The 14,624-nt window shown below is 41.7% G+C and overlaps 1 protein-coding gene across 26 annotated transcripts in view; it reads left to right on the top strand.

Annotated features, from left to right (window-relative positions):
• Window positions 1-14,624, top strand: part of plecb (plectin b) — a 178,361-nt gene that overhangs the window by 153,930 nt on the left and 9,807 nt on the right. For 21 of the 26 annotated variants that reach the window (XM_020041060.3, XM_020041067.3, XM_020041068.3 and 18 more), the window contains 14 exons: window positions 7-132; window positions 497-649; window positions 1,189-1,346; window positions 1,525-1,651; window positions 2,294-2,477; window positions 2,673-2,693; window positions 4,193-4,350; window positions 5,980-6,161; window positions 6,371-6,509; window positions 7,223-7,579; window positions 7,758-7,841; window positions 7,975-8,076; window positions 8,202-8,300; window positions 9,911-13,255. In XM_020041060.3, the coding sequence (XP_019896619.2) occupies window positions 7-132; window positions 497-649; window positions 1,189-1,346; window positions 1,525-1,651; window positions 2,294-2,477; window positions 2,673-2,693; window positions 4,193-4,350; window positions 5,980-6,161; window positions 6,371-6,509; window positions 7,223-7,579; window positions 7,758-7,841; window positions 7,975-8,076; window positions 8,202-8,300; window positions 9,911-13,255 (5,235 nt within the window). The remainder of the gene's footprint in view (window positions 1-6; window positions 133-496; window positions 650-1,188; window positions 1,347-1,524; window positions 1,652-2,293; window positions 2,478-2,672; window positions 2,694-4,192; window positions 4,351-5,979; window positions 6,162-6,370; window positions 6,510-7,222; window positions 7,580-7,757; window positions 7,842-7,974; window positions 8,077-8,201; window positions 8,301-9,910; window positions 13,256-14,624) is intronic. The other 5 variants (XM_013131365.3, XM_010864123.5, XM_020041055.2 and 2 more) reach the window with 2 other exon arrangements.

Raw genomic sequence — 14,624 nt, 5'->3', positions numbered from 1 at the left:
TCACAGTTCTTTGCCGACGTGAAAGAGGCTGATGAGCGGATGAAGAAGATGCAGGAGGCGATGAAGAAGAAGTATAGCTGCGATCGCTCCACCACAGCCACACGGTTGGAAGACCTGCTACAGGATGCAATGGTACAACACCTACCAAAGTCCAGTATGAATTCAAATTGTTCCTCCTGGAAAAGCATTGAAGAAATTAGGATTAGAATGTTGGTGTATTTCCTGAATTGATTGTAATTCAAACAAAATGGACACCACCTGTGCTGGAGTGGATAATGTCATAACTCCTAATGTTTAAGAGTAAGGTTGCTGATCATCCGTATTATAAATGACAAGGGGGTACATGATCCTAGCTCATCAAACCTGCACTGAAATATCATATGAATGCAGGCTTTAATCATAGGCAGCAACCGCACTGGCTCAAATGCCGAAATAACAAACCCCCGCTCTTATTTTATTAATAGATTGATTAAACCCGCTTTCTTTGTTTCACCAGGATGAAAAAGAGCAGCTGAATGAGTTCAAGACTCACGTGGCTGGGCTGAACAAGAGAGCCAAGACCATCATCCAGCTGAAACCACGCAACCCCACCACTCCCATCAAGGGCAAACTGCCCATCCAGGCCGTGTGTGACTTTAAACAGATGGAGGTGAGCATGTAGCTAGCACCCATCCTCACAGAGTAACACTGACATGCACATACAAGTGGCATTTGAGGTTTCTATGGAGATTTAATCCATCTGTCTGTCACTAAATCCATCCATAACTTAATCCATCCATCACCTAATCCATCCATTAATCACCTTATCCATCCTATCTATCACTTAATCCATCCATCACCTAATCCATCCATTAATCACCTTATCCATCACTTAATCCATCCATCACCTAATCCATCCATTTATCATCTTATCCGTCCTATCCATCACTTAATCCATCCATCACCTAATCCATCCATTAATCACCTTATCTATCCTATCCATCACTTAATCCATCCGTCACCTAATCCATCCATTAATCACCTTATCCATCATATCCATTACTTAATCCATCTATCACCTAATCCATCCATTAATCACCTTATCCATCCTATCCATCATTTAATCCATCAACGTCTTCCTCTATCCATCAATTATTTCATCCATCCGTCTAGTGACTCTTTCTGCACCTTCTAATACTGTCTGTGCAGATCACCGTCCATAAGGGGGAGGAGTGTGCCCTCCTCGACAATTCTCCTCAGCCCAACAAATGGAAGGTGCTAAACCGGTCAGGCTACGAGGCGGTGGTTCCTTCAGTCTGCTTCCTGGTTCCCCCCGTCAACAAGGACGCTATGGAGAGTGTATCCAGGTGAGATGTGACACCAACTCACAGATTCCTCGAACAATGGATCACATTTGGAAAAAGGCTTTTGTGACCTGATGAAAACTTTGGTGAGACCAATCTACATGAGACCAATCTACTAATCATCTAATGTTTTACACAAACAACCTTTTGCTCTTCTCTCTCTCTCTTTCTCTCTCCTCAGTCTGGACTCCGGTCACCAGTCAATGTTGTTAATGTGGCAGACTCTACACATGAACATGAAAAGCCTTCTATCCTGGCAGTACCTGATGAGAGACATCACTCAGATACGCTCTTGGAACATCACCATGGTGAATACGATTCAGCTTTATGTCTCAAAAAAGTGGTTCCTGATAAAGGGTAGAAATGTTATATATAAAGTAAGAATAGTTTGACAGTACGTTTTCAGTGCTAACCGTTTGAGGCTTAGACTGTTGAAACAGTTAAGTAAGGATGTTTTCCTTTCCCACCAGTAGTCCTACATCTCTGATTAGAAGGAAAGCATGAAAACTAGAAGGGGTTCAGCCCTCCAAAGCCAGTTAAATAGCCTTGCTTAAGGTCGAGATGAGTCTCAAGCTTTATTAATAGTAACCACAGAAAAGGTTTCCAAATTTCTAAATGGAATCATTGTGTGTGTGTGTGAGTGTGTGTGTTTGTGTGTGTGTGTGTGTGGGGGGGTCCATACACATTTTCCACTACTTCAGCAGTGTCTGTGCATCTGATTTTATAAATGTACCTGCCTTAAACTGATTAGAAAGTAAATCAAATACGTGGTAACAAATGTAGTGGTAATTCTGTTCAAAAGAGGGACGTATTGAAAGATGAACACTATACTATTTACTTACCTCTGTCTTTATTCCACCTTTTTATCTTCTATGTCCTCTATTTCTATTTTTCTCTATATATCTTTTTTTCTCTCTCTTTCTCTCTGTTTCTTCACCATCCACTCATAGTTCAGGACCATGAAAGTGGAGGAGTACAGGCTGGTGATGAGGAACCTGGAGCTTCACTACCAGGACTTTATGCGTGACAGTCAGGACTCCCAGCTCTTCGGTCCAGGCGACCGCATGCAGATCGAGGGCGACTACACCAAGACCACCCAATACTATGATAACCTGCAGCGATCTGTGGAGAAAGGTCAGTTGTCCCTACATAACCAATATATTAGACCACAATATGGCTGGCCTCAAAAATGGCTTTTGGAAAGTACTTTACCATAATGCAACTTCATGGTACCATGAAAAAAATAAAGTGATATTTGTAGGTTGGGTAAAATGCTTGTTACTGAACACCAGTTATTAGCATTGGGTAATTGTTAAATTCACCTTTCAGGACATATGGTTAAAACTAGAGGTGAGTATGCCGTTGTAAGCAACACTTGACCTAAGCAATAGTGAACGGCAATGCTTTGAAGGATGGATGGTTGGGGTGTTCCGAAATGAACACTGTTCTTTTCATTCTTCCACCCTCAACAGCTTCAGCAATAGCAATGCTTTTCGCTAGCACTTAGATCTGTGGAGTGAATGCATGATTTTCTCAACTGGTACATTATTAGCTTTTCCCCAATTTGGCTTTTTAAAAATATAATCTAGGGCCGGTTTCACTGACATTGATTAAGACTAGTCCAGGACTACAGTAGTCTTAATCTGTGTCCATGAAGCAGGTCCATAGTGCTTTGGAAAGACAAGAGCTAGTGGTTTACTGTGTCCTGCTAGAAATGTTGAGATGCATTTCCAATACAGGAAAAGTATTGTTTGTAATGAAACATGTTTGTCTGGATGCATATATAACTGTATGACATGTCTCTCATGAACACAAGCATGTCTGATAATGGACCATAATAATGTAAACAATGCTATTTTATACTTGATTTTTTGTGGTTCCTCATCCTGATACTAGTGTAATGGCCACGAGAAATCCATGGTTCAGCTTTCTCTAAACAATTATTACAAGCATTAACTAACTGTAGCCACTGCTTGCCAAACAAAGGAAAAGTAAACTAATAGGGGCATGTTAGCATGTTGTTTTATTTTTCAATAGGCCAAATCAACTTTCAACATCAAATGTAAAGTACATTGAAGTACAGGTGATTTTGCAATTATAATTTTCTTTAGATGATCAGACATTAATTTTCGCTAGCAGTGGCTAAAGTTAGCTGAAGTTGATTAAAGTTAGCTGATGTTAGAGATAAAAAAAAAACTGAATTGCAGGTGTGAGACTATTGTGTGAATGTATGCTTTGTTATAAGTTAAATATGTTTAGATAGATTACGGAACACTGGTTTTATACCCTCTCAGGAAATCATGTTCACAGGAAAATGTTCATGTTCTGTAAAAGCTCATAACAGTAATTAGCCAATGGGCTTTAGCTACAGTGTTGAGGGATTCTGGGTAGCCACACCTCCTGCATAAATATCAGTGTGGTCAATTATATCTGTGAGATTGATTAGAATAACCAAGAGACAACATTTACTGCGATAATTTCAAAAAACATTGAACTTGACTCTTCCCAGGTACATTCTTATCAAAAATAACCACTAAACGTAATAGCTGGATTCGTACACAGATTTGAGTTTCTGTTTGCCCATAGACTTCCTTCAGAATGCGGGGTTCACATTAAGTACAAACAATTTGATTTCCATTCAAACTAGTGAGTAATCAGAAGTGGTAAGAATGGTCGTAGAGAACAGAAGGGAATGTTTTCACCATACTACAGTCAAAAAACATACAAATGTTTTTATAGTCAACAGTCTTTCGGACCACAGCCTCATAAAGCCCTCAACATTACTGAGGGGAGAAGTCACTGTAATCTGGCCTCTCTTAAGCATTGTCCACAATCCCCACCACACACAGGTGAGCAGGACGAATCCACGTGCGTGACCTACATCACTCAGATCAAGGACCTGCGTCTAAGGATAGAGGACTGTGAGGCTCGTACACTGGCCCGCATCCGCAAACCCGTGGACAAGGATGCACTCAAAGATTGTGCCCAGAAGACCTCTGAACAGAAGGTAAAGTCATGAGAAAAATTTTGTAACCTAGATTTTGAAAAGATCTCCGTTGTGAAAGAAATTCAGTATTTAGATCAGACATGATTAAAGGTTAAATAAGTATAAAAATGCATACTGAATCAGTATAACTTATGAAGTTCAAGGTAACTGTTGGGAGAGGCATATTTGCCAGCTTCCCTGTTAATTCCCTGTTAATTGGGCTGACGTGTTTGTCCAATTTTAGTTTTCCGTACCATGTAAGAAATCTATGGACAAGGTATGACAGTTATCCACACTTTTATTAGCCTTTGCACATTGCTAACATTTTGATTTGTGGTACAAATTTCAATTACATTAACATTTAGATTATTTTGACATTATTAGAAATTATTATATATTCATAGCAGAACTTCAATGGGATTTTTGTCACAGATGCTAGGGTTTTTGGACACAGGCAAAGTAAACCAATGCTTAGATTGCTTTCGTATCTTGTCCATAGACTGCTTACAGAGTAAATACAGGAATACGTAATTTTGTCAATTAAAGCAGACACTCTCACCCAGAACAACTTACAATTCTCAAACCAAATGTTTCAGCTTGTTGACTTTGTAATTATAACCAGTTTACTTTTGGTTACTGGACCAACACTGACTAGGCTATCTTCCATGCTCTGTAATTTGTGTAAACCATCCCTTTAATCACTAAATCACCAAGCTAGTGTTTAACCGTTAGGGTTCACAATTTTTTTATACTGTTACAGAATGGCACCAGAACCAGGACAAAGCTTTACACAGAGAGTCTGAGCGAGAATAAAAGAAAGAGAGAGGCAGAGAGAGAAGGGAGGCTTAATTACAGTAGATTGCACCAGTGTATAGTTTTTTTTCTGCGTAGAGGTAGAGAAATGTGAGAAAGAACTAGGCTTGAGAAAGAAGAGAGACAGCTTGTACGGGAGCCAAGTACAGAAGGAAAGAGAAGAACGATGACTCAGTGGAACCCAGGAAGATTATGAGACGGCAGAGAGAGAGGGGAGGAGACAAATCATGATAAAGAGGGAGGGAATGGAATTGCATGAGAGAGAGAGAGAGAGAGAGAGAGAGAGAGAGAGAGAGAGAGAGAGAGAGAGAGAGAGAGAGAGAGAGAGAGAGAGAGAGAGAGAGAGAGAGAGAGAGAGAGAGTGAGAGAGTGAGAGAGTGAGAGAGTGAGAGAGTGAGAGAGTGAGAGAGTGAGAGAGTGAGAGAGTGAGAGAGTGAGAGAGTGAGAGAGTGAGAGAGAGTGAGTGAGTGAGTGAGTGAGTACTCTCTAAAGAGGGTTCATTTTGTCCACTGAGTCTATGGGCTCAATACTCTATGGGCTCAATATGGATACTGAAGGAGACGCTGGGTTGGGGGGACAACTGGCCAGCCTACTGCTCCAGCTCTTGTGGACTCTACTGGCTTTGGGTCTAGTGGGGCTCCTCTCTCTGCTTCTCCACCATGCCCCGTGGCTGCTCCTCGCCCAGAGAAGCCACACGCAGGTCAGGCTCAGGTCAGGCGAGTCGGATAGGGGACTCGTTCAGTATTACGACAGTTGTCATAGCTGATAAGAGGTGTTCTCCCCACTTGCTTTGGCCATCTATTCTTTATCTTTACACTGGTTTTTCTCCTATTTCAGAAAGTCCAAGTGGAACTCGAGGGTATCAAGAAGAACGTGGACCAGGTGGCTGTGAAGACCGAGGAGGTGCTGAGCACGGCGTCCCAGCAGTCCAGTACTGCCCCTGTCCTGCGCTCTGAACTGGACTTCACTCTGAAAAAGATGGACAATGTCTACATCCTTTCCTCAGTCTATCTGGAGAAGTGAGTACATTTCCGTCTGTTTCTGTTCTCTAACTGGGAGCCATTTGGGCGGGTTCTCACTGCCCATGACAATAGTAACAAAAATGTGAGGGAAAAATATGACATTGTATTAAAAGCAGGATAGGAAGCTGAAGTCATTGTAGGTAGTTTCCTAACACTCCTATGTCATTTCACTCCCTGCCTTCTCTGACGTGTCTCTAATGCCCCAGGCTAAAGACTGTGGAGTTGGTCATCCGCAACACGCAGGGGGTCGAGGACGTGCTGAAGAAGTACGAGGACCGCCTGCGCGAGGTTCAGACCGTGCCCAATGACGTCAAGGAGGTGGAGACTTACCGCACCCAGCTCAAGGTGAACTGATCAGAACTGGGCACAGCCTCTACCTTCACTCTAGTTTAATGTTTCCTATGAACAAACAGGCTCCTGTTCTTGGTTCTCTCAACACCTACCTCCTGTTGTATGACATAGCTTTTCTCAGCTTTTTCCAGGCCTGGGTCCTGGAGAGGCTTTCGCATGAATGCTACAAAGTAGTTCAATTGTGATGTTTATTACATTAAAAACACATGCTCTCATAAAAGCAATGTATTGGATTTAGTGCAGGTTAATCGACTGCCAGCGCTAATGTATTTTTACCTTTTATGTGTCCTGTAACTGAGTAGGACACAGACCGGACAAGGATTTAGGGCCCTGGAGGGCATTTTATTAACAAAAACTGCAATGGGCAGAGGTGACAGAGTTGTCAAAACGAAAGGATAAAACCCATTTCATGGGGAGGTGGCTTGTCTCTGGGGCGGTTTGGGAGCAATGGGTGCTATTTGGGAGCACTTAAGTATTTCCCTTGACAAGGTCCCAACTGAGGGCTGTGCGGGGGCAGCATGGGTTTTGCTGGCTCCCCCCCCAAAAGATTCCAGAAGCTGACAACTTTTTTTCAAAGACTTGGTGTGAAAAGATGACGTCAACTTTTATCCATAATGAAACATAGGAGCATGTGTGTAGACACCTTTCATTGCCTCTTGACAAATGGGCATAAACATAGGTCTTCCGTCCCGTCTCTCTGTGTGTAGAAAATGCGTGGAGAAGCAGAGAGCGAGAAGCCGTCATTCGACGCGCTAGATGACGAGCTCCGAAAGGCTGCCATCGTCAGCGAGAAGATGTCTCGTGTACACAACGAGCGTGACGCTGAGCTGGACCACTACCGCCACCTCCTGTCCAGTCTCCAGGACCGCTGGCTAGCTGTGTTCTCCCAGATGGAGCTCCGCCTGCGGGAGCTGGAGCAACTTGGTCGCCAGCTGGGCTACTACAGGGAGAGCTACGACTGGCTCATCCAGTGGATCAGCGACGCCAAGCAGAGACAGGAGAAGATCCAGGCAGTGCCCATCAGCGACAGCAAGACTCTGAAGGAGCAGCTGGCCCAGGAGAAGGTACTGTGCTGCGAGATTTAAAAATGTTTATTTGTTAAACATAATATTCAGGTTTTGACATGTTTACCTTAAGAATACACAGTTGTACATCTATTTTTTTGCTCTACTGTTTTGTTTGACCTTGATATTCAGTCCTCTCACTGTGAGTAATTCTGACTAATTGCTTCACCGAATACAGAAACTGCTGGAGGAGATCGAGCAAAACAAAGAGAAAGTGGATGAGTGTCATAAATATGCCAAGGCGTACATTGACACTATCAAGGTAAAAAGAACAGGCAATGTACCTAGGTTTGCAATCACGGAAACAATTACTGCATGTATGTACAGATTTATTTCAATGTCTTAATTTAATATGGAGGCATACAGTGTTAAAACATGCTATTTCTATTTGTTAGGATTATGAGCTCCAGTTAGTAGCCTACAAAGCACAAGTGGAGCCTCTCTCACCCTTGAAAAAAACCAAAATGGATTCTGCTTCAGATAACATCATTCAAGAGGTCTGGTCACTTGTCATCTGAAAATTTTATTGTTATTGTATGACAACCATTTAAAATGTGAGGGGACATGTTCACAGGTTATCCTGAGCTGAAACAAACTGAATCATTTATTTATTCTCCATTAGTATGTGACGCTAAGAACACGCTACAGCGAGCTAATGACTCTGACCAGCCAGTACATCAAGTTCATCACCGACACACAGCGCCGCCTGGAGGACGAGGAGGTGCGTGACAACCCACTGGGGATTTGTAACTCTAACCCATTGACATCCACTGAAAAACCAACGCACGACCACTGCCTCACTTGCATGCATAGAAAAATATTAATGTATGGTTGACTTGACATTCATATTTAGATAAACTGTGATCTGGAACATTGTCATCGGCATGCCATACTGTAGCTTCAGGGAGTGAGGGTTCCCCGCAGACAGAAAATCCTGTCTTTTAGACTGATGATCAAGCTGAGCAGTTTGGCATACAGTATTGAGCTCTGCCCAAAATCAAGTGTCGTAGTTCTTTGATGGGAAGTGGGTACCTACTTCACTATTTTGGTATTTGGCTGGAGTGTGATTTATTTAAAAGTGCCTAATTATATACAGGACCAAGTAGATCCTTATGAATCTAAATTACAATTAGATCCTGTGTTGATAAGCTGCAGAGGCCAACATTTTATTTTCAAACTGAAGAAAAAACAACAGAGCCTCCTCAAAACATTCAAGCCTCCGAGAGGATATTTCCATAAGATGGAACAACCATCATAGTTTTACATTATTTAAATATAATTTTATTTATCATTTTCGTTCATTTAGTTAGATTATATCTTAAGACAAGGTTCTTTCATTCATTTTGTCTTTTTTCTCATTGACCACTGTTTTTTAGATCTCAAACTATTCTCTGCCACTGTATGCTTCAGGCTGATCATGTGGCCATGTATTTCAACTTTCCTTTTTCAGAGTAACACAAATTTCTTAAGTCTCCCGTTCTTTTCTAACCCTAATATTTTGTTTCTTTGCTTCTCTTAACTGCTTGCCAGCGCTTTGTCATGATGAATGCTTATGTTGTTTGGGCGTTAAAGAGGTAAATTATGTACTACGCTGTCTTTACTATTCTCCCATTCTATCATTGTCATTATCCTTACCTTCCCTTATCTCAGACTATAATCCCTTGGCTAAATTGTCAACAGTTTCCTATGAATCTTAATTTCACTTCCATGGCTTGTTTGTCATCATGCTTTTTCATCTCCAAACACTTTACAACTTTGAAACGCTCTAATTCTACAATATTGCCATTTCTAGCTCTTTTCGGATGAACCTGTACTTTTCATTTTTGTATAACATTTCCAGATAAACCCTTGCACTATCTGCATCTCCCTTTTGCATATGTAGTCTGCTAATTTTCCAGACATTAGTGATCTAAAGAACCCCTTGCATTATTATGCCAAAAGGTGCAAGTTGTATAACAGTGTGAATAGATTTGGTTTGGACATTTATAAAACAAGCATAGGTTTTTTTTAAATAAAACATTTGCTAACTATTTAACCAAACTAGTGAAATAGTTTATCACAAAAAAGACCACCACTCTAGGGACACCAAAAAACGAAAAGCTACAGTTGCATGCCACAATTTTCTCACTTTGTTGTGTTGTGAAGTGATGTCTTGTCGCCATACATTAATGGTTACATTGCCATTTTGCATGTTTCTACTTGAAATGTCTTGTGAAAGAGAACTTGCTTTAAAATCATCTTCATTAATTAATTCAATGTATCTTTGAGCTAACTAATAACATTTAACCTGTCATGCTTAATTTCCTTTGCCATTTGCTTCCACTAATACAGAAAGCTACTGAGAAAATGAAAGCGGAAGAGAGGAAAAAAATGGCTGAAATGCAGGCTGAGTTAGACAAACAGAAGCAGCTAGCGGAAGGTCACGCAAAGGCAATTGCTAAGGCGGAGAAAGAGGCTCAAGAATTGAAGCTCATGATGCAGGAGGAAGTCAACAAGAGACAAGTTGTCGCTGTTGATGCAGAAAAGCAAAAGCACAATATCCAGCTGGAACTGCATGAGCTCAAAAACCTTTCAGAGCAGCAGATCAAATCCAAAAGCCAACAAGTAGAAGAAGCCAATCAGAGCAGAGTTAAGATTGAGGAGGAAATCCGTATCATCAGGATACAGCTGGAGACCACACTCAAACAAAAATCTACAGCAGAGGATGAGCTGAAGCAACTTCGGGAAAAAGCATCAGAAGCTGAAAGGCTAAGAAAACTTGCACAGGAGGAGGCTGAAAAGCTCCGCAGGCAAGTCAATGAGGAGACCCAGAAAAAACGCAAGGCTGAGGAAGAGCTCAAGCTCAAGTCTGAAGCTGAAAAGGAGGCTGCCAAGCAGAAGCAGAAGGCTCTGGAAGACCTTGAGAAGCTGAAGATGCAGGCGGAGGAGGCAGAGAGGCAAATGAAGCAAGCTGAAATAGAGAAGGAGAAGCAGATCAAGGTTGCCCATGAGGTGGCACAGAAGAGTGCTGCCGCTGAGCTCAAGAGCAAGCGCATGTCCTATGTTGAAAAGACATCCAAGCTTGAGGAATCACTCAAAATAGAGCATGGAACTGTCATCCAACTACAGGAGGAGGCAGCCCGTCTCAAGAAGCAACAAGAGGAGGCTGATATGGCCAGGGAGGAGGCGGAGAAGGAGTTAGAGAAATGGAGGCAGAAAGCCAACGAGGCCCTCCGTCTGAGACTCCAAGCTGAGGAAGAAGCTCACAAAAAGAGTCGTGCCCAAGAGGATGCAGAGAAGCTTAAAGATGAAGCTGAACGTGAGGCAAAGAAGAGGGCCAAAGCTGAGGAGTCTGCCTTGAAACAGAAGGAGATGGCTGAGCAAGAGCTGGAAAGACAGAGGAAGTTAGCTGAGGGAACGGCTCAGCAGAAACTCTCTGCGGAACAGGAGTTAATCCGGCTAAAGGCAGACTTTGACCATGCTGAGCAACAGAGATCCCTGCTTGATGACGAGCTGTACCGACTGAAGAATGAAGTCAGTGCTGCTGAGCAGCAAAGGAAACAGCTTGAAGATGAGCTTGCTAAAGTGAGGAGTGAAATGAATGTACTAATAGAGTTAAAGTCCAAAGCAGAAAAAGAGAGCATGTCCAACACTGAGAAGAGCAAGCAGCTCCTCGAAGCTGAAGCTGCAAAAATGAGGGACCTTGCTGAGGAAGCAGGCAAACTTAGAGCCATCGCTGAGGAAGCCAAGCGACAGAGGCAAGTTGCTGAGGAGGAGGCAGCTCGTCAAAGAGCAGAAGCTGAACGGATTCTCAAAGAGAAGCTTGCTGCTATTAATGAGGCAACTCGCATGAAAACTGAAGCAGAAATTGCACTAAAAGAAAAAGAGGCTGAGAATGAGCGACTCAGACGAAAAGCTGAGGATGAAGCTTACCAGAGGAAGGCTTTGGAGGACCAAGCCAGCCAGCACAAGCAAGATATTGAAGAAAAGATCAATCAGCTTAAGAAGTCATCTGAGAATGAATTAGAAAGACAAAAGACACTTGTTGATGAAACTCTCAAGCAAAGACGAGTAGTTGAGGAGGAAATTCGCATTCTCAAACTCAACTTTGAGAAAGCCTCATCTGGCAAGCTTGATTTGGAGCTGGAGTTAAATAAACTGAAAAACATTGCTGAGGAAACACAACAGAGTAAACTCCAAGCTGAAAAAGAGGCAGAGAAACACAGGCAACTTGCCTTGGAAGAGGAGAAACGTCGGCGTGAAGCCGAAGAAAAGGTTAAAAAGATAGCAGCTGCAGAGGAAGAAGCAGGCAGACAGTGCAAAAATGCTCAGGATGAAGTGGAGCGGCTCAAAAAGAAAGCAGAAGAAGCCAGAAAGCAGAAAGAGGATGCTGACAAGGAAGCAGAAAGACAGATCCTTGTAGCAAAACAAGCTGCACAAAAATGCAGTGCAGCTGAACAGCAAGTTCAAAGCGTACTTGTCCAACAGAAGGAGGATAACATCATGCAGAAAAAGCTCAAAGAAGAGTATGAGAAGGCAAAGATGCTTGCAAAAGAGGCAGAGCTTGCCAAGGAAAAGGCAGAGAAGGAGGCTGCTATTCTTCGTCAACAAGCAGAGGATGCAGAACGCCAAAAACAGGCAGCAGAACTGGAAGCAAGCAACCAAGCCAAAGCTCAAGAGGAAGCAGTGAAATTGAGAAAGGAGGCAGAGTTTGAAGCTGCCAAGCGGGCACAGGCAGAAGCAGCTGCAATAAAACAGAAACAACAGGCAGACGCGGAGATGGCAAAGCATAAAATGCTTGCAGAGCAAACAGTGATGCAAAAGGCTCAAATAGAGAAAGAGCTCACAAAAGTCAGACTTCAGCTGGAAGAAACGGATAAGCAAAAGTCTGTCTTGGATGACGAGCTGCAGCGTCTAAAGGATGAAGTCGGAGATGCTATCAAGCAGAAGGCCCAGGTGGAGGAGGAACTATTTAAAGTCAAGATTCAGATGGAGGAGCTTGTCAAACTGAAACTCAGAATTGAGCAGGAAAACCAGCGTCTTATCGAAAAGAACAAAGATAATACACAGAAATTCCTGGTTGAGGAAGCTGAGAATATGAAGAAACTTGCAGAGGAGGCTGCCAGACTCAGTGTGGAAGCCCAGGAGGCTGCACGCATGAGAAAGATTGCTGAATCTGACCTTGCACAACAGAGGGCACTTGCTGAGAAGATGCTAAAGGAGAAGATGCTTGCTATACAGGAGGCATCTAAACTTAAAGCAGAAGCAGAAATGCTTCAAAGACAGAAGGACCTGGCTCAAGAACAGGCCCAGAAGTTGCTTGAGGATAAACAATTGATGCAACAGCGTCTTGAGGAAGAGACTGAGGGCTTCCAGAAGTCCTTGCAAGCTGAACGCAGGAGACAGCTGGAAATCACAGCTGAAGCTGAAAAATTGAAAGTCAAGGTTTCTGAACTTAGTGATGCTCAGTCCAAAGCAGAGAATGAGGCCAAGATATTCAAGATGCAAGCAGATGAGATTAGTGCCCGTCTTCACCAAACAGAGCTAGCAACCAAAGAGATATTTACTGTTGTGGAAGTCCAGAAATTGAGCAGCAGTAGAGAGTCTGATGAGCTACGCAAAGCCATCGCTGACCTTGAAATGGAGAAGGCCAAACTGAAAAAGGAGGCAGAAGATCTGCAGAATAAATCTAAAGAGGTATTGTGTTAGAGATGGTATAGTAGGACAGGTTAAATCATTGTTAACCATCTATCTTAAAACTAATCATCTTCAATTTCTATATCTGATCCTCTTACTCAAAATGAACTACTTACATAATTATATTTATTTTGATTTACTGTAGATTTCTATTACAGTTTTATGCTTTCTGCAAAAATATCACTTCCAAATAGTTTCTGTTATCCTTTTGAAAAAAGTTATAGATCCATGAATGTAGATTAGTTAGAAATAACTAACTAGAGATATACACTAACTCTTCGTACATTACCTTGGAAATAATAAGTCCCTTCACAGAGTTACATTTTCCAAGTTAATGTACAGAACAGATGTGTTTATCCTGCTCAAACACAACAATATATAAAACATTTGCTGGTTGAAATCAGGTTTTAATTTATATTTACGGGTTTTACTGATATATTTATGCTTTGTTTTGTTTTGGTTGTGACAGAAGTGATCCAGATGTTTGTTCAATTAGTTCTAAAGTTCTGTATAAATACAAAGTAGAACTAATTGAAAAACTGGGAGTTGGTAGCTACCAAAAAATGACATAAAAGCATAATCACTAATAAAACATGTAACTATGAACAAAAACACACATTTTCTACTTACATAAGTGGTTGCTTTATTAATTTTTTAAGCCTAAAAGTCGGTCATATTGTGTCATATGTGGAATGTAAGGAACCAATGAGAAGAATGTTACCTGCCTGCAGGTTTGCTTATATTTACTTATTTTAGTAGTGATTATGCTTTCTTGTGTTTTGGTTTCTACATACACAATTCAGTTGTTCAACCCATTGGTTTTACAACCCCGTTGCCAAAAGAGTTGGGATGCTGCGTAAAATGCAAATAAAAACAGAATGCAATATGTGCAAATCATTTATCCTTATATTTAATTGAAAATAGTATTAAGGCAACATATCAAATGTTGAAACTGAGAAATGTTATAGTTTTTTGGGACATTTTTTGGCCATTTTGAATTTGATGCCAGCAACACGTTTCAAAAAAGTTGGGGTATGGACATGTTTACCACTGCGTTGCATCACCTCTTCTTTTAAAAATACTCTGTAAGCATTTGCGAACTGTGGAGACCATTTGCTTTAGTTTAGAAAGTGAAATATATTCCCATTCTTGCTTAATATAGGATTTCAGCAGCTCAACAGCTTGGGGTCATATTTTTCATTTCATTTCCAGATGTTTTCAGTGGGTGACAGGTCTGGACTGTAGGCAGGCCAGTTTAGCACCCAGTCTCTTACTACAGAGCTATGCTGTTATAATACATGCAGAATGTGGTTTGGCATTGTTTTGCCAAAACCTGTGTATATTGTTCAGCATTAATGCTGCCTTCACA

The sequence above is a fragment of the Esox lucius genome, chromosome 20 (assembly GCF_011004845.1).
Source record: "Esox lucius isolate fEsoLuc1 chromosome 20, fEsoLuc1.pri, whole genome shotgun sequence".
Classification (NCBI taxonomy): Eukaryota; Metazoa; Chordata; class Actinopteri; order Esociformes; family Esocidae; genus Esox; species Esox lucius.
Note: the sequence above shows the minus strand (reverse complement) of the source record. Positions and strands in the feature narration are given on the sequence as shown.